General features: G+C 41.7%; 1 protein-coding gene across 9 annotated transcripts in view; it reads left to right on the forward strand.

Moving 5' to 3' along the window:
- The window catches only part of Keap1 (kelch like ECH associated protein 1), a 557,804-nt gene that overhangs the window by 176,426 nt on the left and 355,874 nt on the right, over window positions 1-25,504 (forward strand). Inside the window, exon 6 of one of the 9 annotated variants that reach the window (XM_067760222.1) lies at window positions 12,610-12,806. The exons of the other annotated variants lie outside the window; for them this stretch is intronic. Within the exon in view, the coding sequence (XP_067616323.1) occupies window positions 12,610-12,773 (164 nt within the window). The 3' untranslated portion in view covers window positions 12,774-12,806. Of the gene's footprint in view, window positions 1-12,609; window positions 12,807-25,504 lie in introns of those variants that run through there. 9 annotated transcript variants of the gene reach the window in all.

Here is a 25,504-nt window from a genome sequence, read left to right on the forward strand (position 1 = left end):
ATTTGTGTTTATGTGCGCGTCTATTGGCTCTCCGTCTATCTTTGTCGACCGTAGGATGCATTATATATTGTCGGCAGAAAGCGCTCGCTCATTTTTTCGCGTCCGACAGCACTTTGTCGCCAAAGGCGATGGAAACTTTGTCTTTGTGCTTAGTCGGATTCGATAGGGACTTTACGGTGGACCAAAGTTTACCCACACCGGTAGAGAGGTTACAACCTCTTAGTTAGCGACATAAACATGTTTTGTAGAATTTTGTTCCAGAATAAGAACTTTATTAAGTAGCAACAAATGACAAACATACAAAATATATATAGGATATGTAACTCTGTGGGGTCTTGAGTTAATAAGTTGACTTCGAGAGCGGAGTTACTGGTGCTGAGACATCATTAGTGACACCGTGGAGCAATATGTCGTAATGTCAGAATAGTACAGATTCCTTATGCGCAGGCAACACTTCAACTCACTTCCTCCATGACTGCTAAAAGCTTTAGGAACGACATCACCTGACATCTATTTTGTTAACATCCCTATTCGGTTAGTACTCTTAATTGTCTCTGTCTTAGAAGCGTCTGGTAACAAGATAGAAAAGTGCTGCGCAATAGTCGGAATCACTATCAATACCATAGATCTCAGGCGATTATTGCTTTCTCATCGTCAACAACTCAGTGTCGTCAGTACTGCCAATACCACCAAATTTTTGCAGCCACGCAAACCAAATTCAACTGACGCAGGTTGGTTGGTTGGTTGCTGTGCTGCCCGGCTATGGAGCCGGGCCCAAGTAGCGCTCTAGGCGCCATTTTGATGCACTTTCTCCTGGAACCAATTATATGTTGGCTGATGTACCCTGCGTGTTGCTTTACTCAAACCACTTGGTTAAAACTATAAACCTACTGATGTCCTTGATCCGGCAGTTTGACACCGCCCTTAAGTCGGGAAACACATAGTTGCCTAGAGTTCGGGACAGAAAGTTCGCGAGGGCTGGGCACTCGCAGAGGAAGTGAGTAACCAATTCCTCGGCACCCTCCTTGTTGTCTACAGCTCCTACACCTCTCATTGTAGGGTATACCCATTCTACTCGCGTGCGGGCCAGTGCCCTGTAATAGTGGCCGTGATTCTGTATATTTCCTGCTTAGACCTATTTAGTAGATCATCGGTTCTTTTCTGGTTGTACTCTGGCCAGATTAGTTTGGTGATTCTACAGGTGTCCGTAGAGTACCAATCACAGATTGCTATTTTCCTAAAATAGGTGAGAATGTCTCTTTTAATTGATGTGAGTGGTCGATGCACCGCGACAGCTCCCGTGATGTCTAACGATGCTTCCGCCGTTGCTATTTCATCCGCTTTTTTGTTGCCGTCAATGTTCCTGTGGCCGGGTACCCAGTTGAGTGTGATAGCTGCCTGGTTAGCTGTTTCACGTAGCACCCTCTTACAGTTACAGTTATCGACGGCTTTTGAGGATGTGTACGGTGATTCTAGCGCTTTTAGCGCCTCTTGACTGTCGGAGTATATGACTACCTCACCGTCTATCCGGTTCTGCAGCAGGAAGATGCAGGCCCTCTCTATTCCTTGCAGCTCTGCTTGGAAGCTGTGCTAGCTGTGTTTGGAAGGCGGATGGATATTGCGACATTCAGTTGGTTGGCGAAGACACCTGCGCCCATTTTGGATCCGTTAGTGTAGAGGGAGGTGACCCCCTCCCTGCCATCTTTTTCGCCCGACCAATCCGTTTTAGAGGGTATCTGCACCTTGTAATTTCTGTCGAAGATCAGTGGTTTTGAGAGGTAATCTGTTGTCGAATCCACATCGGCGAGCCTTTTTACGATATCACTGTGGCCATATCGTTTTTCTGTTCAGCATCTAGACTCCCTTAGCCTGATGACTGAGCTGATCGCTGTATATGTGATATGGAGGGCCAGTGGCAGCAGGTTAAGTATAACATTTAGTGCGTCCGTCGAGCACGATCTAAGTGCACCTGTTACTCCTGCGCATGCTGCTTTTTGTATTTTGTCTAGTTTTTTAGTGTTGTATTGCTTGTTCAAGGCAGGCCACCATGCTATGGCTCCGTACGTCAGGATGGACCTTATGACCGCATCATGAGTTTCAGTTCTAGTCCCCAATTTCTGCTGACTATTCTCTTGCACGAGTAGTATGCGATATACGCCTTCTCTACTCTTTTTTCGATATTGGTTTTCCAATTTAACTTGTTGTCTATTACGACGGCTAGGTACTTAACTCTAGTTGAGAGCGAGAGTTCCGTGCCATCTAGTGAGGGCAGTCGAAATGTTGGTATTTTCGTTCTGTTACTGGACAGTATCAGTTCTGTTTTGCTGGGGTTGATGTTGAGGCCGCACGATGCCTGGCGCATGTAATCACCATCTCACTGCCAAGCAGCGTCAAAAACTCGCTTGGTGCTGAAGTGCTAACTCACTGAGTTAATACCGGCCGTGTCGTTGGTGTCATGGTATCAACACCCAAAAAAAAGCGTCAATACCTAGACTTATACAGTATTTCCCGCTTATTCCGTGGTTTTAAACACCAGAATAACGGTAAGGAACATTTCCCTAATTAACTGTACTCAAAAATTTCTCTTTATAAGCATTTCCCGCTTAAATCCATTCACAGCTTAAAAGCATTGATTGTTTTCCGACATTTTATCATTTTCCCGCTGATATGAACTGAATATGACATATAAGTGTTAAATTTCTCTTATGCCCAACTTGAGCAAATCCCAATTTTACCACCAAATTTGTTACAGGGGTATTATGTAACCAAAAATTGTTATACGTTAATGGTACCGCGATTTAATCAAAAACAAAACTGGTTACAATAATTTTTCAACGAGTCATGTACACTTGTTCCCCTTTCACAACAGTTTCGTTATGGCAAAAACATACAGATGGTCGAAGTTTATCAGCTAATGTTACTTTTTTTTAGCTGCTATGACATTTCTACTTCTAGCGCAGTATGTTTTTGACACTCAACCAGTGAATTACAAAAATAAAATAAATGAAATGCGTGTGTTAGTTTGTATGTATGTCACTCTGCCGCCACGCTGTTATTTTGTTTTTTTTGTTTATCTGCATATTCGTATGTTCTTTTCATTCGCTCGTTCACAATAGCGCCCTATTTTTGAATATGCAGCACTATCAATCAGGTCGACAATTACCTAAGCGGTTTCAACTGAAACCGCTTAGCCAACTCAACTCCATTACTTTTTATTGTTGATTTCCATGCAATTCGGTAAGCTAGCTAATGTTTTAATACAGCTATATTTACACAAACATAAAATAATCAAAATTGAAGCATTTAAGATCGCGGGCTCAAATCGAGCTCAAGGCCTAACAATAATTAGTTTACCATTACAATTGCTCAAGGGCTAACAATAATTATTTTATCATTATAATTGTTGTGATAAATTTGTTCTTAAATAAAACATTTTTTAAATTAGAATAGAAGAAAAAAAAATATAGACAACTGCTAAAGTTTGTTGTAAGATCTATTTCGGGAACTGCCAAATGCCTTCATCGGCAACTTTTAGGCACCGCTGCTATATCCATTCAGCTATCACATCGGTTGTTTATTTGTCTTCATTATTTCTACCTCCAACCCTTTTTGGCAGTTGATTTTCACAGCGCTGCGACATATTGTGGCGAATTTTGACATCACTAGGCTGTTATAGCTCCATCACATAAGCTGTTTTCCATATAATGAGTTTAACACAAGCTTATGCATTATGAGTAGATCGCGCGTATTTTTATGGAGAACGGTAGATTGAGCGACAATGGCGTCATCTGATACCGAAAAGTAGCCAACTCTCAAATTTTGTTGTAAAGAAATCAAAGAAAAAGAATTTGACATTTGTGTTTAGAAGTTGGCGCGTCGAGATAAAGAGCATAACCAAAATTGGAAAATGTAAATAAATTTAATTATATTGAATTACAACCTGAACAAAGGCCATATATATATATTTTAAATGTTTTTAACACTGAAAATAACACATCACTTGGATTTACAAGGTCAGCGCGCTAATGGTGCGTGATAGCAAATTTGAATTCAGGCGGCTTCTTCGTCAACATGGTGTGAAACTGGCATTGACACCAATGATCATTGCTGATTCATTTATAAATAGTAAAAAGGCGCATGATAATGAATTTACCACAAGTTTAGAGGACATTCCTAGAATATCATAATTCGCCGCGTGCGATGCGCATGATTTCTCCTTAGAAGCCCAGATAAACAAATTTTTAGATAAACAAATTTACACATTTGGCGAAAATAAACATCAGCTGACTTTTGTTTACAAATACGCCATCTTGCATCATTGATTGTGGCGGTGTTACTGTTACGCATAAGCTTTTGTTAAACGCAACAACAAAAACATGAGGCAGCCACTCTTTTGTACACGTACACATTAAAGTAAGCTTTACTTGTGTACATGAACACATCAATCATCATTTACACACATACATGGAAGGCGACGACAAGTACATGCACACACATAACCAGCAGCTCGAAGTGAAGAGATATCTCACACACACATGTAATCATCAGCCGATCTCTGGGTTGTATTAAACATTTTTATTGTTTTATCGGCGTATTGATTTATAAGATCACGGGTTCAAATCAAGCTCAAAGCCTAACAATAATCATTTTATTATTATTATTGTTATGATAAATTTTATAAATAAACTGCTAAATCCATCATCGGCAACGTTTAGGCGTCGCTGCTATAACCATTCAGCTATCACATCGATTGTTTGTTTGTCTTCATTATTTCTAATTATATCCTTGTTTCTTGCCAATTGATTTTCACAGCGCTGCGACATATGTTGCAGAATCGATGTGAAAATTGGACTTGTTTCATGGCAATGATGCCATAGTGTCATATTTATTGACACTTTTTCCCGTGCTCTGGGATGTATTAACAATTTTTGTTGATTTATCGGGCTACTGATTTATAAGATCGCGGGTACAAATCGAGCTCAAGGCCTAACAATAATTATTTTATCAATATTATTATGATACATTTTTTCTTAAATAAATTTTTTTTAAATTAAAATAGAAAGAAAAATTTTCAGAATGCAGTAGAAGTGCACTAGTTTTGAACTAGAGATTCTCCCTACGGAGTAGTTTCTGTGAGTTTTTGTTTAAATTCTGTATATTATTTGTCGTGGTTATGAGAAATTTTTTAACTGAAAGTGGGGGAACCGTTAAGCAACCATGCATATCATTTACTTGTCGAAGATTTTATTACTTTCAGGTGGCATTTCAGCACATCAGTAATCTCTATTAGTAATATATGCAAATTTGCACACAAATTTAAAACAAAGGGTGCAAAGCCCTTTAATTAAGCATTTCGAACGTTTTCAAACTCAATTTCCTAAGCAACCTTCGCGGAAATCTCCACATTCACTTTTTTGATTATTGAAAACCAAATTCCGACGATATATATAAAATATGTTCCGACATATGTAAACTGCTTATAGTTTAATGTAATTTTTTCGCAACTATCAGAATTAAATTAAGTGGCTCCTTGATGTTGATGATATAACTATTTACGTAACATTTTAAGCAAACATTTTGTAACTTGAAACCAAATCTTTAACATTTCCCGACACCAAACAATTAAAATTTTTGAAATTTATTTTTTTAAATACAAAAAAAAGTTTCAGTGCACATACAATTTTGTACATGTCTTGTCATTTGCACTTCCATCAAACAAATTTTGAGCAGCACTTCATAAAGTTAACGAATTACAGTCTGTAATTATCTTGAATTTCAAACCTTGCAGAGAGCTTATTCTAAATATTTTCAACGGATATATTATAGATGGCTTTTCAAGTTCAAAGCTATGATACTTTTTACTTTTTAAAAAAGATTTTCAAAACAACGCGTTTTCTCCAAACTGGAACTCTGTATTTTTTGGTTAAATCATATAAAGGTTTTGCAGTTAGTGAAAAATCTTTTACAAACCTTCGAAAACACAAACAAAGCCCAAGAAAATTCTGCTCTGATTGTATCTTATTTGGAATAGGAAAAATTTTAACTGCTTCTAACCCTATATCTTCCGCCCTTATGCCATCCTCTGTGATAGTATGCTCAAGATATTTCAAATTACTAATTTAAAACTCACATTTATCTAACCTAAGCTCCAAATTATTTTTAACTGAATTTTGAAAAACTTCCGATAAAATTTATGAATATTCTTCTACAGTTTCAGTAACTGTCATTATATCATCTTAATATATAATAACCTTATTCTTTTTAATCATATCAGCAAATACTATATTAACAAATCTTTGAAATTTAGATGGAGCATTCCTTAACCCAAATGGCATTCTCAAAAATTCAAACTTGGACAGTTTATACGGAGTTATAAACGAAGTAAAATTAATTGAATTCGGTTCCTTACAAACATGGATAAATCCATTTTTCAAATCCAATTTAGTAAAAACTTTTTTATGCACCAACCTATCAAACAAATCATCAATGTTGTTGTTGTTGTAGCAATGCTCGCCCCACCTAATAGCCGCGACCGATCACAAATTGTCATCAATATCCTCTAACGGGAGTCCAAGGAAACTTGCCGTTTCAACAGGGGTGGACCATAAGGAAAGGGGTGTTAGAGGCGTTGGTTCCACATTACAATTAAAGAGATGGTTGGTGTCATGTGGGGACACATTGCAAGCGGGGCATACATTTTGTATGTCGGGGTTGATTCTGGATAGGTAAGAGTTTAACCTGTTACAGTATCCAGAACGAAGTTGAGCAAGAGTGACACGCGTTTCCCTGGGGAGTATGCGTTCCTCTTCCGCGAGTTTTGGATACTTTTCTTTAAGTACTGGATTCACCGGGCAATTCCCGGCATAAAGGTCCGACGCCTGTATATGGAGTTCACCAAGGACCTGCTTGTGTTTTTTCGCTTCATACGGCTGGGTTCTCAGGTGCCGTATTTCCTCAAAATGCTTACGGAGATGACTCCTTAAGCCCCTAGGCGGTGCTGGTTCATCAATCAGATGTCTGTTGGAATGCCCAGGTTTCTGGGTATTCAACAGGAACTGTTTGGCCAGCATCTCATTTCTCTCCCTGATGGGGAGTATTCTCGCCCCATTATGCAGTATGCGCGTAGCACGTAATCGGCTGGCTAATTGCTTTGTATTTAGTCGTGAGCGTTTCTTTATCTTTTCCCCAGGTACTGCCAGCTAGGGATTTGAGGATTTTGTTACGGCTCTGAATTCTCGGAATTGTGGCTGCGTGCTCACCAAAATGTAGATCCTGATCAAACGTCAAACCCAAGATTTTGGGGTGTAGGACAGTCGGTAGCGTAGTGCCATCGACGTGGATGTTCAAAATGGTCGACATTTGGGACGTCCATGTTGTAAATAAGGTCGCGGAATATTTAGTCGGTGATAATGCCAGGTTTCGCGAGGCGAAAAAACTGGAGAGATCAGGGAGGTAGCCGTTTATTTTATTGCATAGTACATCGATTTTTGGGCCTGGGTCTGTGGCCATTATTGTGCAGTCATCGGCGTAGGAAACGATTGAGACTCCTTCCGGTTGTGAAGGTAGCTTAGATATGTAGAAATTTAACAAAAGTGGGGATAGGACACCACCCTGTGGCACCCACCCCTTGTTTAATTCCCTTGGTTTTGATGTTTCATTTCTAAATTGCTCCGATGCCTGCCGACCACCCAGATAATTTGCGGTCCACCTTTTAAGACATGGGGGAAGGGTAGACCCTTCCAGGTCTTGCAGTAACGAGCCATGGTTGACCGTATCAAAAGCTTTTGATAGGTCTAGCGCTACGAGTACTGTTCTATGGTGGTGGTATTGATTTAAACCGCAATTTATCTGGGTGCTAATGGCATTTAGCGTGGTGGTAGTGCTATGGAGTTTTCTGAAGCCATTCTGATGAGGGGCTAGCTGCAAATTTGCTTGGAAATAAGGGAGCAAAATGGCTTCAAGCGTCTTTGCCACTGGCGATAGGAGAGATATCGGACGATACGACTCGCCTATGTTAGCTGTTTCCCAGGCTTTAGTAGCGGGACCACCTTGGCAATTTTCCATTTCTCGGGTATGACAAAGGTGGAAAGAGACAGGTTGAAGACAGGCGCTAAATATTTGAAACCCTCTTTCCCTAGGCTTTTAAGCATCGGCATGGCTATGCCGTCTGGGCCCACTGCTTTGGATGGTTTAGCGCGACCAATGTCGTCCTCAACCTCTTTAGCGGTGATGGTGATTGGTGACGCGCTGAATTTGTGTTTAAGTGCGTGTCTCTTGGCTCTCCGTCTATCTTTGTCGACCGTAGGATGCTTTATATGAGCCGTTTATTTTGAAAGTGGCATAAGTCATTTCATGTCGTTTAGGTTCAGTGGTAATTTGTTTGTATCCCTACTCGCCTCCAGTTTTTTAGAGTCCAATATCCAAAAGATGCAATTCTTATTATTAGTTTACAATTGGAGAACCATCTATATATGCATTCGTTCAAAAATAACAATGCATTTAAGACCATGAGTTGGAAATGACTTATGCCACTTTCAAAATAACGGCTCATTATTGTCAGCAGAAGGCGCTCGCGCATTTTTTCGCATCCGACAGCACTTTGTCGCCAAAGGCGATGGAAACTTTGTCTTTGTGCTTATTCGGATTCGATAGGGACTTTACGGTGGACCAAAGTTTACCCACACCGGTAGAGAGGTTACAACCTCTTAGGTGCTCCTCCCATTTCGCCCGCTTGTGTTCGTCCACAAGCAATCTGATGCGTTGGTTTATATCCCTTATTTGAGGGTCGCCTGGATCAAGCTGTCTTATAAGGTCACGTTCTCTCGCTAAGTTTGCGGCCTCCGCTGGGAAGTGGGGCCGGATTTCGGGAATTCTCCCGGCGGGAATGAAACGTGCGGAGGCGGATTCAATGACCTTACGGAAGGCACGCTCCCCTTGGCGGGCATCAGTCGGGATAGGGAGGGCAGCAAAGCGGTTGTCTGTAAAAGATTTATATTCTTCCCACTTTCCTTTTTTGAAGTTTATGAAAGTGCGTTTTTCGGTGACGATGAAGTCGGCGGTACGCTCGAGCGAAATAAGTATGGGCAGGTGGCCGGATGCCAATGTTACCATTGGCTGCCAGTTGACGCAGTTTACGAGTTCTGCGCTCACGATTTAGATATCCGGCGAGCTGTGACAGCTTCCTACCATACGTGTGGGGCGTCTCTCAATCAATAGTATTTGTTTCCGTTGATCAAAAATTTAACAGCTTCTCCAATCTTCAGATCAATATCAGTGTCACCAGTTGGACAAAATGCTAAGAGCTCCGTGTCAAATGGAACTCCATTTCTATTTTTCTTATATACCTCAGACACAATCTCATTTACATCTTTCCTTAATTTTAAATTTTCCTTTCAATAATCGTTTTAGTTTCTTTTTAAATCATCCTTACCATAATTTCCTTTGCATCCTATACATTTTCTACAATCATCATAAACACAACTTGACACCTCATTCTGAGTTCTTTCATTTTTTTTACAGCATTTTCTCAATATTTTGAACCCACAAATTTTTAGAAAATGTTCACCCAAAACTACATTATATCCCATTGTCCTATCACCCACTACAACAAGAGTTATTGCAAACTCTTTTTCATTCAAAATTACAGAACATAATTTTTCCGTGAGTTTGAGCTCTTTTTTTATTTAAAACAAAATATTGATAGTTAACATTTACACATAGATTAATTTCAACTGGAACACAGGACTTCCGAATTAAACTAAGAGGACTTCAGGAATCTATCAAAAAATTTAAAGAAAAAAAAATTACCTAAACGTCTAGCAATAAATGAAAAAGACCTTACCTATGCATCCTCCTTAACGATATGTGCTTCTGGACAGTCATTAAAACGATAAGCTTTGCTTCCGCAACCATAGCAAGGCCATTTTTATTGAATTGGCTTTCGGCATTCCGATGCATAGTGACCCATCTCACATTAATTAATTGACATGCTTTTCTGCTACTTCTCCTTGTCTGGTAACAAGATAGAAAACTGCTGCGCAATAGTTGAAATCATTATCAATACAATACAGCTCAGCCGCTTATTGCTTCCTCAAGCTCACATGCTAAATTACCAGCACTGCCGTCATCAACTCAGTGTCGTCAGTACCCCCAATGACACCAAATTTGTGCCTGCCACACAAACATAATTCAACTCAGTGGCGCATGTAACACCACCAACTCACTGCTGTGTTAAAGTGCTCACTGTCACGGTGTCAACACCCCAAAAAATGTGCCAATACCTAGACTTACACAGAGTTTCCCGCTTATTCCCCAGTTTTAGGCACCAGAATAACTGTAAGAAACATTTCCTTATTTAACTGTACTCAAAAATTCTCTTTATGAGCATTTGCCGCTTAAATCCATTTGAAAGCATTGATTGTTTTCTGACTTATTACCATTTTCCCGCTTATAAGTACTGAATATGACATATAAATTTTAAATTTCTCTCGTAAACAACTTGTATAAATATAAATATAACATGGGTATTATGTAACCAAAAATCTTTATCAGTTAATGGTACCGCGGTTATAATATACTTATTTTCAAATAAAATTTCCCAAGTTGATAAGCCAAACTCGTTACAATAATTTTTCAAGGAGTCACGTACACTTGTTCTCCTTTCAAATACTTGCAAAGAATCAAAAAAGTGTACGTCCTCTTGAACATATTTACACAAACATAAAATAATTAAAATTTAAATATTTTACAAAATGGAAGATCGTACAATCACACTTTTTATAAAAAGCTGAACATGACAACACCCACTCAGCATTCAGGTGAATAAATTTTGAATTTCCCTACAAATCAATCCAGTCAGCTTTTTTTGAAAATTTTGATCAAAAAATATTCAAATAGCCATGTATCTAATACTCCTATATTGCTAGAAAATGCTTGGTACATTCCCAAACATCAGAGTGCCGATATTTTGCTGTTTAAAGGGTTTTGTTTTTGTATTCAATAATCGAATGTACCTAAATTAAAATTTTTTCTTGTCACACTTATGCTGCTATAATCACAAACATTTTATAGGCTGCCGTGTTTTGATTTCGAATTCAAAACACATTGCGGGCATTTTCTATTAGCAATATAGGAGTATTACATATATGCAAATGGTCAAACTGCTGAAATCACAATCGCCTAACCATTGGGCTATTGTGCGTTCTTTGCTAATTTCAGCTTTATCCCATTTTCCCGCTCTCGCACAATTTGAGACATTCTGTCTTTACACTAATTTGTAAGAGGCGTGCTTTTTTGTTATTGGTATTGTACCACTCCTCTTCAATGGAGAAGATTGTTTGTGTACTATATTTAAACTCGTGCTCAGTTTATATAGTTATATGTTTAATGGTGTGTTCAATTTTATTTAAGATTTTTAGAACTAATGGGTTTAACACCGGTAAATAATAATTGAATAACAATTTGGAAAAAACTGAAAAGGAAACATTTACTGTCGTATTGCGATGGTACCATTTCGAAAACAGCCACGTCATCATCGTCAGGCAATTTCGTAATGTTTTTATTTATTTCAACAGGGCTCGAATTACGTATTCCGTGAACTGAACACTCGTCTCTTAAAACTACTTATTTGGTATACGGGAACGCATAGCTGCAATCGAAATTTGGTATTATGTGTTGAGTGAACGTAGCCAACAAATCGTAAAAGTCAAAAATTTTCATACGATGCAAAAATACGTTCGAGTGCATTTCAAATTGGTTGTGATTTGAAAACTAAACGAATTAATTAATAGTTGTAGCGTTTTAAATTTGTATTTAAAAAAGAAAAGTGATCTTAGCACAACTAAAAACGAAAGTTTCAAGATCAATGATGTAAGTAAATAAATAAAAAAAAATAGTTAAAAGAATTTATAATATAAAATATTTGTTTCCCCAAAGCACACATCTAAATAAGTTTCATTATAAGCAAAATAAGATTATGGGAGAGTTTATGCAGCAGCTCCCCTACCTAGCCACAAACGTTATTCCAAACTGTGCCCAAGGAAAGGCAATATCTCAAAGATTGTGGGAGGATCTCTCAAAAAAACTAAACGCTGTAGGCCCACCTATGAAGAATGCAATAATGTAGAGAAAGGTAAATCAAACAACCGATCGGAATCTGCTGGTATATGTAATTTTTTGATATTTATAATTTGTAGGCATATGCTGACCAAAAATACCAAGCAAAACGAACTGACTAACCGGAGCTCAAAGTATCGGACTGGTGGTGGACCTTACGAGGAGAAATTATGTAATTACTTCAGCGGAGAAAAATATTATTGAAGCAAGTGTAACAAGCATGGGTGTTTGTTATTCAAATGAATAAAAAGACCAAATGGATATATGCCAATAGATGTTTTATTGGTATTAATTGGTTCAGTCCCACACGTGTTGGCTGGTGTAGCGATTACATCAGAAGAAGGAAAAATCACTATCGCTAGTGATGTGTTAAAATATGTTCGTCATAGAGTTAATCGATACAAGCTATTTACACTTAATGCCCTGTTTACGTTCTATAACTACGTATTATTACATGCTTATTTTTGGTTTTTTTTTTTTTTTTTTAATTTGCAGGTGGATCCCGTTTTAGACTCCATAGTTTTGCCCATATTTCGTTGGGGCTCTTACAGGACGACCACTTCTTGTACGCTACGTTACTGGAGGTGTTACAATTGGATTGTTTGAACTCGTTGCTTCAGACTCCAATGTCTCCGGCGTTGTATTCGCAACTGCACTGATGGGAGCTTCATACTCAGCTGAGAGCAATGGTTCCTCCACATTACAATCTGCGTTATTATCTATATTGTTTTCATGTCTTGTATTAATATCCGCAGTACCATTATATTCTATTGGACTAGTACATATTGGGAGTGTATTGGAACTATCAAAATGTTCCTCATATCACAAATCACTAGCATTGAAGTCTTCATTACAAGCCTTCGTGATCAGGCGCCGATTGCGTCTGAACAGATTGTTAAAACTATCTTCAATAACATATGAGCGCCCATTACCAACTTCTACTACTTTACCGTGGTGCCAGTCGGCCCCATTTTTTTTTAAACAGTACTCATTCACCCACTCTTAATACCGGTAGGGATTTAGCGTTACGATCATAATATCTATTTTGTTTAACTTTGTTTTGAATTACCGAATCCTTAAAATTATTTTTTACCAAGAGAGAGTCCGAAATTGGTAATTTCGTTTTAAGGAGCCTACCGAAAAACAGTTCTGACGGTGCTAGCTTCATACAGCCAAAGGCGTCGTATTATATTCCAGCAATCAATTGGATATTGCATTCAATTTCGAATCGTTGAAACTCTGCCGACCGAAAAGGACTATTATCACATTTCATTATTGTTGGATATCGAAGTTTGTCAAATAATTGAGATATCACTCCCACGATTTCCTTGCGTGTTTTGTTTTTTAGTCGCATTAAAGCGATTAAATAATTGGAGTATGCATCTATCAAAGATAAGTAATCATGACTACCGTATTCAAATAAGTCTATTGCTACAATGTGATATGGATATTTTGGAATTTCCTCCTGTACTAGTGGTTCCTACTGATTGTTTCTCTTAAACTCTTCACACATCTTACAGGATACGACAAGTTCTTTGATAATGCATTCCTGGCCAATAGTATAACTTTCTTGCCCGCGCAAGAGTTTTTTCAATCCCCAAGTGACGGCCGTGTAACCATGTTGCTACTTTTTTCTTCAATGGTGATGGTATGATCAACCGATGATCCGAAAATAATAACCCGTTCTCAAAATGTAATTGGCTTTTAAACTTAAAAAAATGTTGGCTAAAATCATCCAGTTGATGATATCCCGGCCACCCTTGCTTCATGTATTGACAAATCCATAAGTATTTTTCATCTGTCTTTAAGGTTTCCTTATAAAACCGATAATTTTCTTCCGAAATACAGACCGATTCTGTCAACGAGTGAATAATTCCCGATAGCGCTTCGTTCTCTGAGACATCTTCGAATTGTGCCCTCGGTAAACAATCAGCGACCAGAATGTCCTTGCCTGGCTTATACACAATGAACATTTGCGAATACTTCAACAAACTTCATGTGAACATTCGTTGAAGTCGCATTGTGACATCAATTTCTCGTTTAGTTAACGTTTCCAGGGGTTTATGATCGCTTTTGACAGTAAATTATTGTCCGTGCAGGTAAAAATGAAACCGTTGGCATGCAAAAACTAAGGCTAAGAGGTCTTTCTCTATTTGGGCCTATTTTCCCTCACTAGGGTAGGCACCTTGTCGTTGGTGTGAGGGCTTAGCCGAACTCCATAGCGCCCGACTATGAGGCGGAGCCATTTAGGGCTGATATCTACGCCGTTTCGCCTCACAGGAGGGCGGCGGGATGTCGGTGACCAAGAACTGCCAATCCCCTAATCCAGGGTGTTATGCGGACCGTGCCTATTGGATGATTTGCAGCCAGGGGATAAATTCGGCTGTATTCGAACGGAGCCTTCCCGATACCGGGCCACCTCGGGATGTATCTATGGCCTAACCACAGTAAGGGGCGCTGCTGTGGCGGACGGTTCTTTCCCCGCATATAATACTGGACCGCTGAGTCCGCCTTGTCGGGCAGGTGGTCGTACGGCCAAGATGAACGACTCATTACCTCACTGTAACAAGGACGATGATAAGAGGAGGACTGAGTCGCAAGCCAAGGACGACAAATACGCATTAAGCGATGCCTCGGATTCTGGGAAGCGACAGTAGTGCTGATTCAATGAACTCCGTGTTGGAGAAGCACACAAATGAAAATGGAGTAGAAGAGTGGAGAAGGGTACGGAGCAGAGGAAGTAAAAGAGCTCTCTCGCAGTACCGTGCAACACTAAGAATTGTACAACGCTTGGGAGCAGTGGTTGACCCAACAGAAGTGGAGATCGAGCGCTTGGAATGGGCCCATGAGGCGGTAGAAGTAGTTCGAAGGCAGTTCAAAAGGTTTGCTGCGAGGAACCCTCGGTTCTGCAATCGGTACGAAGAGGAAGAAGCGTCGAACGGCAGAATGAAGAGGCAACGTTCGGCGGAAGGCGATAAGCATACTTTCAAGAGGCAGAATGGACCCAGTCCTAGAGCCGATAGCCAATAGCGAGGTAGCAACTACCTCGAAAGCTGCGAGTCAGGGGGAAGTTCCAACTACGGAATTAGGAGATAAGCCAAAGGGAGATAACGCTATGACTCCGGCTTTCTCGGAGGTGCCAAAGGGATATAACGCTAAGACTCCGGCTTTTCCCGAGAAGATGAGTGATGTGGCAAAGCAGTCACTGACTGTGGCGTTGGTTGATCGTAGCAGTCGTTTCGGACAAATTACTACTGAAAGGTGGAGATCTGCGGAAAGGGGCTTATTAGCTTAATGCTTAAGATGATGCGGGTCCAACCAAGTAAGCCCCTTCCAACCTTTGATTCGGGGGGATGGTATAATGGTGTGAAGATGATAGCGTGCGAGAACATCGCGTGCTTGCGGTGGCTGGAGGAAGTGGTTCCAAACCTCCAAAGGCAAGGCACGAACGCGCGGTTTGAGGTGGTGAATAAAGCGCAAATCCCCACGGTACCAAAAGTTAAGGTATGGATACCATGCGTGATGAAGTCGGAGGATGCACTGCGACTTCTACAGAATCAGAATCCGAACATACCGACACAAGATTTGAAGTACTTACTGTATCTCGGCCTACCGTTCTACACCTTCCAAATAAACACACAGGCGGAGGACATTTTGTACACACAGCTTGGCAAAATGTCCTTTGGTACTGGCAAAATTTACATGCGACTCAGGAAAAGAAGTCCCGACGATAAAAATCCTAACACGCTAGAGGTGGGCGTAGTCGAAAAGGACCTCAAAAGCCTGAGGAAAAAAGGCAGGTGGAGGTCCCCGACGTCACCACGAAGTTGTTAGAAGAGGACCAACCGCCAAATGGTGCTGTGACTCGGAACACCCGGCACAACAGTTACGAGAGGCTGAAGGGGGCCTCGAATACTCTAATCTAAAAGGGCAAGGGGAGGACGACGACGTCACGATGAAAGTGCTGGAGGGGGACAAACAACCCAATGGTGCTACGAGTCCTACCTATAAACCTCCAAGACAGTAAAGTGGCGTCGAGCGAACTCCTAACTGTTGATGAGGGTTCGTTTGACGTTGCGCTGATCCAGGAGCCGTGACTCTCATCGGGAGGAAAGGTTTCTGGACTTAGCACGCGCGGGTTTGGCGTTTACTACGCGCAAACGGAAGGACAGGTGCGAGCTGTAGTAATGGTAAGGAAACAGCTTCCTTCATATATGCTGCCCTAATTACATCACTGAGGACCTCGTAGCGGTGGCCGTTGAACAAAAGAATAAGCAGGCATTTATCCTGGCGTCCTGCACCATGGCCCGTGCTTCGGAGGTTCCACCGATGGAGTGCAACAGGCTAGTACAGGAGGAAGGGCGCAAAGGGCGGTTGGTCATAGGCGCAGATGCAAATACGCACCACAATGCGTGGGGAGGAGCAGATACGAACGAGAGAGGCGAATCTCTATTTTGTTACATCCTGCAAACCAACAGGGGGAATGTCCCTACATACATTGGTCCAACATCCAGCAATGTTCTGGATATTACATTGAGCTCCGAGCGTGATATATCAAGGTATGATTGGATGGTTCTTGATAGACCATCCTTCTCCGACCATGCGTATATCAGCTTCAGCATCCCCCTAAAGAGGGTGGAGAAGGGAGGAACCTTTAGAAACCCTAGGTCAACGAACTGGACTAAATTCCAGAAACATGTAGAAACAAAACTGGGACAGCCCAAAGAGGTTGCCAATGTGGAGGAGCTGGAGGAGTCGAATGAATTCCTAACAAGGACGCTTATGACCGCGTATAACAAAGCTTGCCCTCTAAGAAGATTCAGAGGAAAAGCAAACCCGCCATGGTGGAGAAATGAGCTGAGTCTTCTAAGAAGACAGGTAAAAGAAATGTTTAAGCTCGCAAAGGCCGCGGAAAGCGAAACGTGTCGGGACGAGTACAGGGATCTAATGAGGATCTACAAGCGTGAAATTTCCAGGGCGAAGAGAATCTCATGGAAAAGTTTCTGTACGGACATAGAGAGCTCCAGCGAAACAGCACGGTTGAAAAAAGCCCTAGCAAGGGGAAACATAGTCCAGGGACTTATCAAGAAAGAGAACGAAGAATGGTCACGTAATAGTGAGGAATCCCTTGAGGTGCTTCTCGAAACACATTTCCCATCGGGAGACGGTTTAGAAGAGCCAGCAGACATCACTCGCACTTTGATCACGGAGCGGGTAGTGCCGGGCTTGGTGACCGGTACCAAGATCGAATGGGCAGTGAAGACGTTTTCTAAGTTTCAATCGCCGGGCCCAGACGGTATATTCCCGACCATGATACAAGTTTCAAGTATGGCGGTCGTGGAATGGCTTAAAATAATATTCGATGGGTGCATAAGGCTGAATCATGTACCGCACTCTTGGAGAACTGCTCGTGTAGCTTTTCTACCAAAGGCGGGGAAGATCGGTCACGTGTATCCCAAAGACTATAGACCCATAAGCTTAACATCATTTCTGCTCAAAACCTTTGAGAGGCTGATAGATGTGTACATAAAGTCCATCGTGGATGAAAAGCTGCTCTCCACAACACAGCATGCGTACACCAAAGGCAAGTCGGTAGCCACCGCATTGCATAGGGTGGTAGTAAGCATAGAGAAATCTCTGGAATATAAGGTGTATGCTCTAGAATTCTTCTTGGACATTGCCGGGGCTTTCAATAATGTTTCTAAATGTGTGATTATGGATGGTGTTAATTACATTAAAGTACATCCCGTCTTAATCAGATGGATCGGCTGCATGTTAAATTGCAGGAAGATTACATCCCAATGGGGATTGTACGAGGCCACGAAATCAGTGGACAGCGGCACGCCCCAGAGAGGGGTGCTATCACCTCTGCGTTGGACGCTGTTCATCAACCAACTGCTCAGGCGATTCGATGAGGGACCCGTAAAACTTACGGCTTACGCAGATGACGTTGCAATATTCATAAGTGGAAAGTGCCTTCCAACGATTAGTTCTTTGATGGATCGGGCGCTTCGGGATATTCATACCTGGGCATCTAATGTCGGGTTTAAAGTCAATGCGGAGAAGACGGATATGGTCTTGTTTACAAAGAGATACAAGGTCCCAAATTGCACCAGGTCTAAGTTAGGAGGGGTGACCTTACAGGAGAAACCTTGCACAAAATATCTAGGAATCATCCTAGACAGGATGAAGAATCATTCCAGACAGTAAGCTGTCATGGAAGCTCAACGTGGAGGAGAGGGCCAAGAAGGCCTCAACGGCACTCTATGCATGTAAAAGAATGCTGGGGTGTACGTGGGGCTTATCGCCCTCTCTTTCTCATTGGGTTTTTACAGCGATTGTAAGCCTCTATACTATGGAGCTCTTGTTTGGTGGAAAGTCACACAAAAAACAACATACTTCAAAAAATTAGAGGGGGTTTGCAGACTATCGATGCTTAGCATTACGGGAGCCCTGAAAACAACCCCGACGGCTGAACTGTATGCCATTCTGCATATTCCACCTGTAGACCTGGTAGCAAAGAACATAGCATTAACAACCGCAATCAGGCTTGGTGCCTCCGGCAGCTTGAGCGCCGACCATATGGCCATAGTAGTATAGCGTCATCAGTCACAAGATGAACAGACTACCTGATTCCCTATCTGCGCTTCGAGGGAGATCTTAAGGCAACAATAGAGGTGGATGGTTGGCGCAAGGGTGCGCAAATGGCGGACGAGGCGATATATGTGTACACCGATGGTTCCAAAGTAGTGGAAGGAGTAGGGTCTGCGGTATACTGTTCTGATCCGGAAATAAGCAGATCCTACAGGCTGCCGGATTACTGTAGCGTTTTCCAATCGGAAATATTAGCCGTAACCAAAGCAGTAGAAACCCTGGCAGAGAATAGCTTAAGCTGCAACCGTGTTAACTTTTATATTGACAGTCAAGCAGCAATTAAGGCAATAATCTCGCATAGCACAGCATCTAAAGGCGTGTTAGAGTAGAAGCAGTCTCTGGAGAGAATTGGGACAGGGAGAAGCATACATCTGTATTGGGTCCCAGGGCATATGGGAATAGATGGGAATGAAAAAGCGGAACAACTAGCTAAAAAGGGCGCATCCCTTGAAGCTTGCTTCGTAGACGTCCCAATTAGACTGGGCGAGATTAAGCGAAGGCGAGAGGTGCACATGATCGACCAAGCGGGAAAGGCAAGGGTTGAAGCGCGGGGCTGTAAAGTGTCGAATATTATGTGTAGGTCTTACAAACTTAGACTAACGAAGTTGCTCCTATCATTAAAAAGAGAGGACTGTATACTCATGACGGGTATTCTGACTGGACACTGCCTTCTGGCGTTACATCCTTTAAATTAGGCCTGGTCAGTGATAGCATATGTAGGAAGTGCGGGCTTGAGGAGGAAACGATGGAGCACGTTCTGTGCTCGTGCCCTGCATTTGCCAGGCTAAGACTCCAGCTATTAGGAGTGATACAGCTGTCAGATCTAGAAGCAGCAAGTGGCTTAAGTCCTAGGAAGCTTCTAGTATTTGCCAAGAGGACGGAGTTATTTTATAACATAGGTCCTGGTTTTTGATAGGGTTTTTCAGTTTGGTCGTTAAAACAAACTTCTGGTAATACTACGGACTCAATCAGTCTATGTGAGGTCCTCACGGACCGGCCAGTTCAACCTAACCCTGACCCATTTTTGTTCACTCTGAATAATTACACACCCTAATCCGTCTTTCGATGCGTCAGTTTGTACTACCATGGGTTTCTTTGGGATATATATTGCTAACACTGGTTGTGATGTTATAATCGATAACAATTTCTCGAACTCTTGGTCATGTTTGTCGGTCCAGTTGAACTCAACATTATTTATTATCAAGTTCCGCATCTCTGCTGTCCTTTTTGAGAGGTTCGGAATAAATTTAGCCAAATATTTAAGTAAGCCCAAGAATCTTAAAACTCCCGCTTTATCCTTCACTTTTTTCATATTTAAAATTGCATCCCGATACTTTAAGTCCGCTTTAATTTTCCCTTCCGCAATAATATTGCTCATTTGTTCGGTACTACATTTTTTCCTGATTGAACCTTATGTTATTTTTTGGAGCCCTCTCTAACACTAGGTTCACGATTCGATCATGTTCCTCTTCGTTGTCCGCGCAGATAGCCAAATCATCAAAGTATACTAACACTCCTGGTACATCTCCGAAAATTTGAGGCATTTTCCGTTGAAAAATTTCCGGAGCACAGTTGAGTCCAAAGGGAACACGATTAACTTAAATCTCCCAAACGGGGTTATAAAGGTTGTTAAGTCGGAACTATCTTTGTCGAGTTCCAAGGGTTTCTCAATTATTTGCAGGTTATTAACCCACTCTGTTGGGTATTCTACTGGGGAAATTATTTTATCTCGCACCATATTCTGAAGCTCAGATTTTAGTCTATCCGTTAAGGAATTCGGTATACGCTTTTTGTAATGAAGAACTGGCTTTGAATTATACAACAATTTAATTTTAAATTTTCCCAAAGCCATGAAAAACATCTTCAGATTTTTTTAAAAATTCTTCCTTTGATTGAGGAAAAATAACAATTCCTTGGATATCCAACCGTTTAATTAAACCAAATTTCTCACACGACTCTAGTCCGAGAACCGGTTCGCAATTGTCATTGACTACCAAAAAAATCAGCTGTATGCTCCGTATTTAAGTTTAAGGCAAGATGCACACGAGGCGTAGCTTCATAGACGCCTGCAAGATATGACATGCAGCTACGATTTCTCTACGCCTCCAAATCTGCACACGAAGCTACTTTCGAGCGTCGCACAGTGTTTCGTGTAGAACAAGCTAGCTGGACAAAATTATTTTATGAGATTTTCCGTTTCATATGCAGTCATTACAACTACGTCATTTTTTTCAGCCATATGTTCTTTTTTTTTTTTTGATTTTTTTCCAAAATTTTACTTCATATGCATACATTTGCTTATTTCATATACAGTAACTCATGTGAATAAGTGACATAGATCCAAAAAAATTTAAAGGACTTAAGAATATTACTTTATTGTACTTAAATTGAATAGAATATTACTTTATTGTACTTAATAGGAGGGTGGGGCCGTGTGTAGAAGTCCACAAAAGTGGGAAAAGCTTCTGACCGCCATTCACCTGGGAATGGCCAGAGCGATTCTTTTGCATGCGGTTCAAGCAGCTCACTACTGCCGGTCGCTTGCGGCCAAGTATCCTCTGGGTAGCCGCTAAACACCCGTTTAGCGGTGAGCTAATGTGAGAAGGCGACAACCTGGCTAGGCCACTCTGACATAATCGGTTTAAGGGCTAGCCGGGGGAGATCTCATCGGCAGCGTCTGTACACCTCTAGGTGCGGCTGCAAGCGGGCGTCTGTCTTGGAGCAAGCGGCTCGCTATATAAACGTGCCAAGTAATATTTTCACCCCCGCTGAGCGGGTTGTGCGCTGGGCTTGGGACCCGCCACGTAAAACCATACTCCAATGAAATATAACAACAAGCCTCGGATAAATACACTCTCTATTGATGACGACCATGGGAAACGTTTGAAGGACAATGAATTGAGGGCATGCACCTGGAACGTCCGCTCTCTGAATGGGATTAGTGCAGATGTCCTCGTCAAAGCAAAATCTGACATCACCGCCATCGATGAAATGCGTTGGACGAAGCAAGGAAGAAAGAAGATCAAAAATTGTGACATATATTGGAGTGGCCATGCGAATAAGCGCAGTTTCGGCGTCGGATTCGTGGTGGGAGAGAGACTTTGTCGCCAAGTGCTGGCGTTCACGCCTGTGGACGAGCGTCTCGCCGCTATCCGAATAAAAGCAACATTTTTTAATATATCATTCTGGTTGATGTCCTCGTCAAAGCAAAATCTGACATCACCGCCATCCATGAAATGCGTTGGACGAAGCAAGGAAGAAAGAAGATCAAAAATTGTGACATATATTGGAGTGGCCATGCGAATAAGCGCAGTTTCGCCGTCGGATTCGTGGTGGGAGAGAGACTTTGTCGCTAAGTGCTGGCGTTCACGCCTGTGGACGAGCGTCTCGACGCTATCCGAATAAAAGCAACATTTTTTAATATATCATTCTGGTTGATGTCCTCGTCAAAGCAAAATCTGACATCACCGCCATCCATGAAATGCATTTGACGAAGCAAGGAAGAAAGAATATCAAAAATTGTGACATATATTGGAGTGGCCATGCGAATAAGCGCAGTTTCGGCGTCGGATTCGTGGTGGGAGAGAGACTTTGTCGCCAAGTGCTGGCGATGAAGTGAAAGACACTTTTTATGAACAATTAGAACGCACATACGAGCGCTGCCCCCGTCATGATATAAAAGTCGTGCTTGGCGACTTTAACGCCAGGGTGGACAAAGAAGGTGTTTTTGGCCCTACAGTCGGAAAGTTCAGCCTACACAATGAAACTTCTCCTAACGGAATGAGGCTGATTTACTTTGCCGGTGCTCGAAACATGGTCATATCCAGCACGAGGTTCATGCATAAAAAGATACATCAAGCTACATGGCTGTCTCCTGATCGAAATACTCGCAATCAGATCGATCACGTTGTGATAGACGGACGGCATGCCTCCAGTGTTTTAGATGTGCGCAGGATCCGAGGACCTAACATCGATTCGGACCATTATCTCGTTGCAGCCAAAATACGCACCCGCCTCAACGCGGCTAAAAACAAGGAACAAAAAACACAAGGAAAGCTAGACGTCGAAAAGCTTCAATCACAGACTGCCAATGATTTCGCAACTCGACTCTCACACCTGCTCTCTGAGGGCACAACTCATCCTGAAGGAGTACAGGAGCAGTGGGAGCATATTTCCAAAGCACTTCGTACTGCCGCCGAGGAAAAAATTGGTTACCGGCGGCGGCCACGAAAAAACAACTGGTATGATGAAGAATGCCGCGTTGCAACCGAAAGAAAAGACGCTGCCTACAGGGCTACGTTAAAAGCGAGCGCGACAAGAGGAGTGTGTGAACGCTATCGTGAGTTGAAAAGGGAAGCGAGACGCCTTTTCAGGAAGAAAAAAGCAGAAGCAGAAAGGCGTGAGTGCGAGGAGCTTGAGCTGCTAGCCACCAGGAATAACGCCCGAAAATTCTACCAAAAAATACGGCGACAGACGGAAGGTTTTAAGACCGGGGCAAACTCCTGTAGGAATGAAAACGGCGACCTTGTAACTAATGTCCAGAGAGTGCTTAGATTATGGAGGGAACACTTCTCTGCTCTCCTAAATGGAGGCATCAATTCACCGCGTAGAGATGAAGAACCCGATCCCGCAATCGATGATGATGGAATATATGCCCCCCGCCCGATTATGACGAAGTTTGAATAGCAATAACCAGATTGAAAAACAACAAGGCCGTGGGCGCTGATGGATTGCCTGCGGAGCTATTCAAGTTCGGCGGCGAGGAGTTGGTAAGGCGCATGCAGCAGCTTCTTTGCAAAATATGGGCGGACGAAAGCATGCCCGACGGTTGGAATCTAAGTGTTCTTTGCCCAGTCCACAAGAAGGGGGATACTGCAAAATGCACCAACTATCGTGAAATCAGCCTTCTTAATATCGCATATAAGGTCCTTTCAAGTGTATTGTGCAAATAATTGAAGCCCACCGTGAACCGGCTGATTGGACCTTATCAGTGCTGCTTCAGACCTGGTAAATCTACCATCGACCAGGTTTTCACAATGCGCCAAATCTTGAGAAAAACCCGTGAAAAGAGAATCGGCACACATCACCTCTTCGTCGACTTTAAAGCCGCCTTCGACAGCACGAAAAGGAGCTGCCTATATGCCGCTATGTCTGAATTTGGTTTCCCCGCAAAACTTATACGGCTGTGCAAAATGACGTTGAGCAACACCATCAGCTCAGTCATAATTGGGAAGGACCTCTCCGAGCCGTTCGAAACTAAACGAGGTTTCAGAGAGGGTGACCCCCTATCATGCGATTTCTTTAATTTGATGCTGGAGAAAATTATACTAGCTGCAGAACTTAAACCGCACTGGAACAATATATTATAAACGCGTGCAATTACTGGCATATGCTGATGACATTGATATCATCGGCCTAAATAGCCGCGCTGTTAGTTCTGCTTACTCCAGACTGGAAAAAGAAGCGGTAAAGATGGGTTTGATGGTGAATGAGGACAAAACGAAGTACCTGCTGTCATCGAGCAAAGAGTCAGCGCATACGCGCCTTGGCAACCACGCTACTGTTGGCAGCCATAATTTCGAAATAGTAAAATACTTCTTTTATTTGGGAACCAGCATCAACACTAGCAACAACATCAGCACTGAAATCCAGCGAAGAATCAATATTGCCAATAAATGCTACTTTGGACTAGGGAGGCAATTGAAAAGTAAAGTCCTCTCTCGGCGAACGAAAATCATACTTTACAAGTCACTTATCGTACCCGTCCTGCTATATGGGGCAGAAGCATGAACCATGACAACAGCAGATGAAGCGGCTTTGGGAGTGTTCGAGAGAAAAGTTCTTCGAAAGATTTATGGACCTCTACGCGTTGGCGACGGCTAGTACCGAAGAAGATTTAATGATGAGCTGTACGAGCTATACGCAGACATCAACATAGTCCAGCGAATTAAAACGCAGCGGCTGCGCTGGCTAGGCCATGTTATGCGAATGAAAGGATGCCAAGAAAGTGTTTTTATCGGAACCCGCCTATGGAAGCAGAGGTAGAGGGCGGCCCCCACTCCGTTGGAAGGACCAGGTGGAAAACGATTTAAACTCCCTTGGTGTGACCAATTGGCGCCGGTTGGCGGAGCGAAGGAGTGACTGGCGCGCCTTGTTGGACGGCCATAACCGTTTAGACGGTTAAGCGCCAATTAAGTAAAGTAAGTAAGTAAGTACTTAAATTGAGTGGACTACAAATCTCAATACTCTAAAAAATTCTAACGGTTCCGAAACAAAAAATTAAAATTTTTTATGAAAATTCGTCGAATTTTTCAAATATTTTTTAAATATAATTTAGTTTTTGTTACAGATCGTGAAAAATTTTCTTATGGGAAATTAGTTAAAATAAATTTGCGAAAGCGAAAATTGTAAGAATTGTCCAAAAAGGGGTGTCTCTTATTTATGTGAGTGACTGTACATATGTACATACATATTTTGTATTTATTTGAGTATTTATCCTGGCACTACAATTTTTACAAAATTATTTTATAGTACCAGTCAGGAATGTAAAAGTGAATTACAATAATATTAATAACAATGTAAATATCTAAATTAATTATGTGAAAATTACTTATTAAAAAAATTTAAAAGTAAAGTATCATACAAAGTAGAAAAGCCAATAGATTTAAATTAAATAAAACCTGATCCAACAAAAAGTTATAGGCTAGGTTATCTTTTATAGTTATGTTATTATTCG

The sequence above is a fragment of the Eurosta solidaginis genome, chromosome 1 (genome assembly GCF_040869045.1).
Source record: "Eurosta solidaginis isolate ZX-2024a chromosome 1, ASM4086904v1, whole genome shotgun sequence".
Classification (NCBI taxonomy): Eukaryota; Metazoa; Arthropoda; class Insecta; order Diptera; family Tephritidae; genus Eurosta; species Eurosta solidaginis.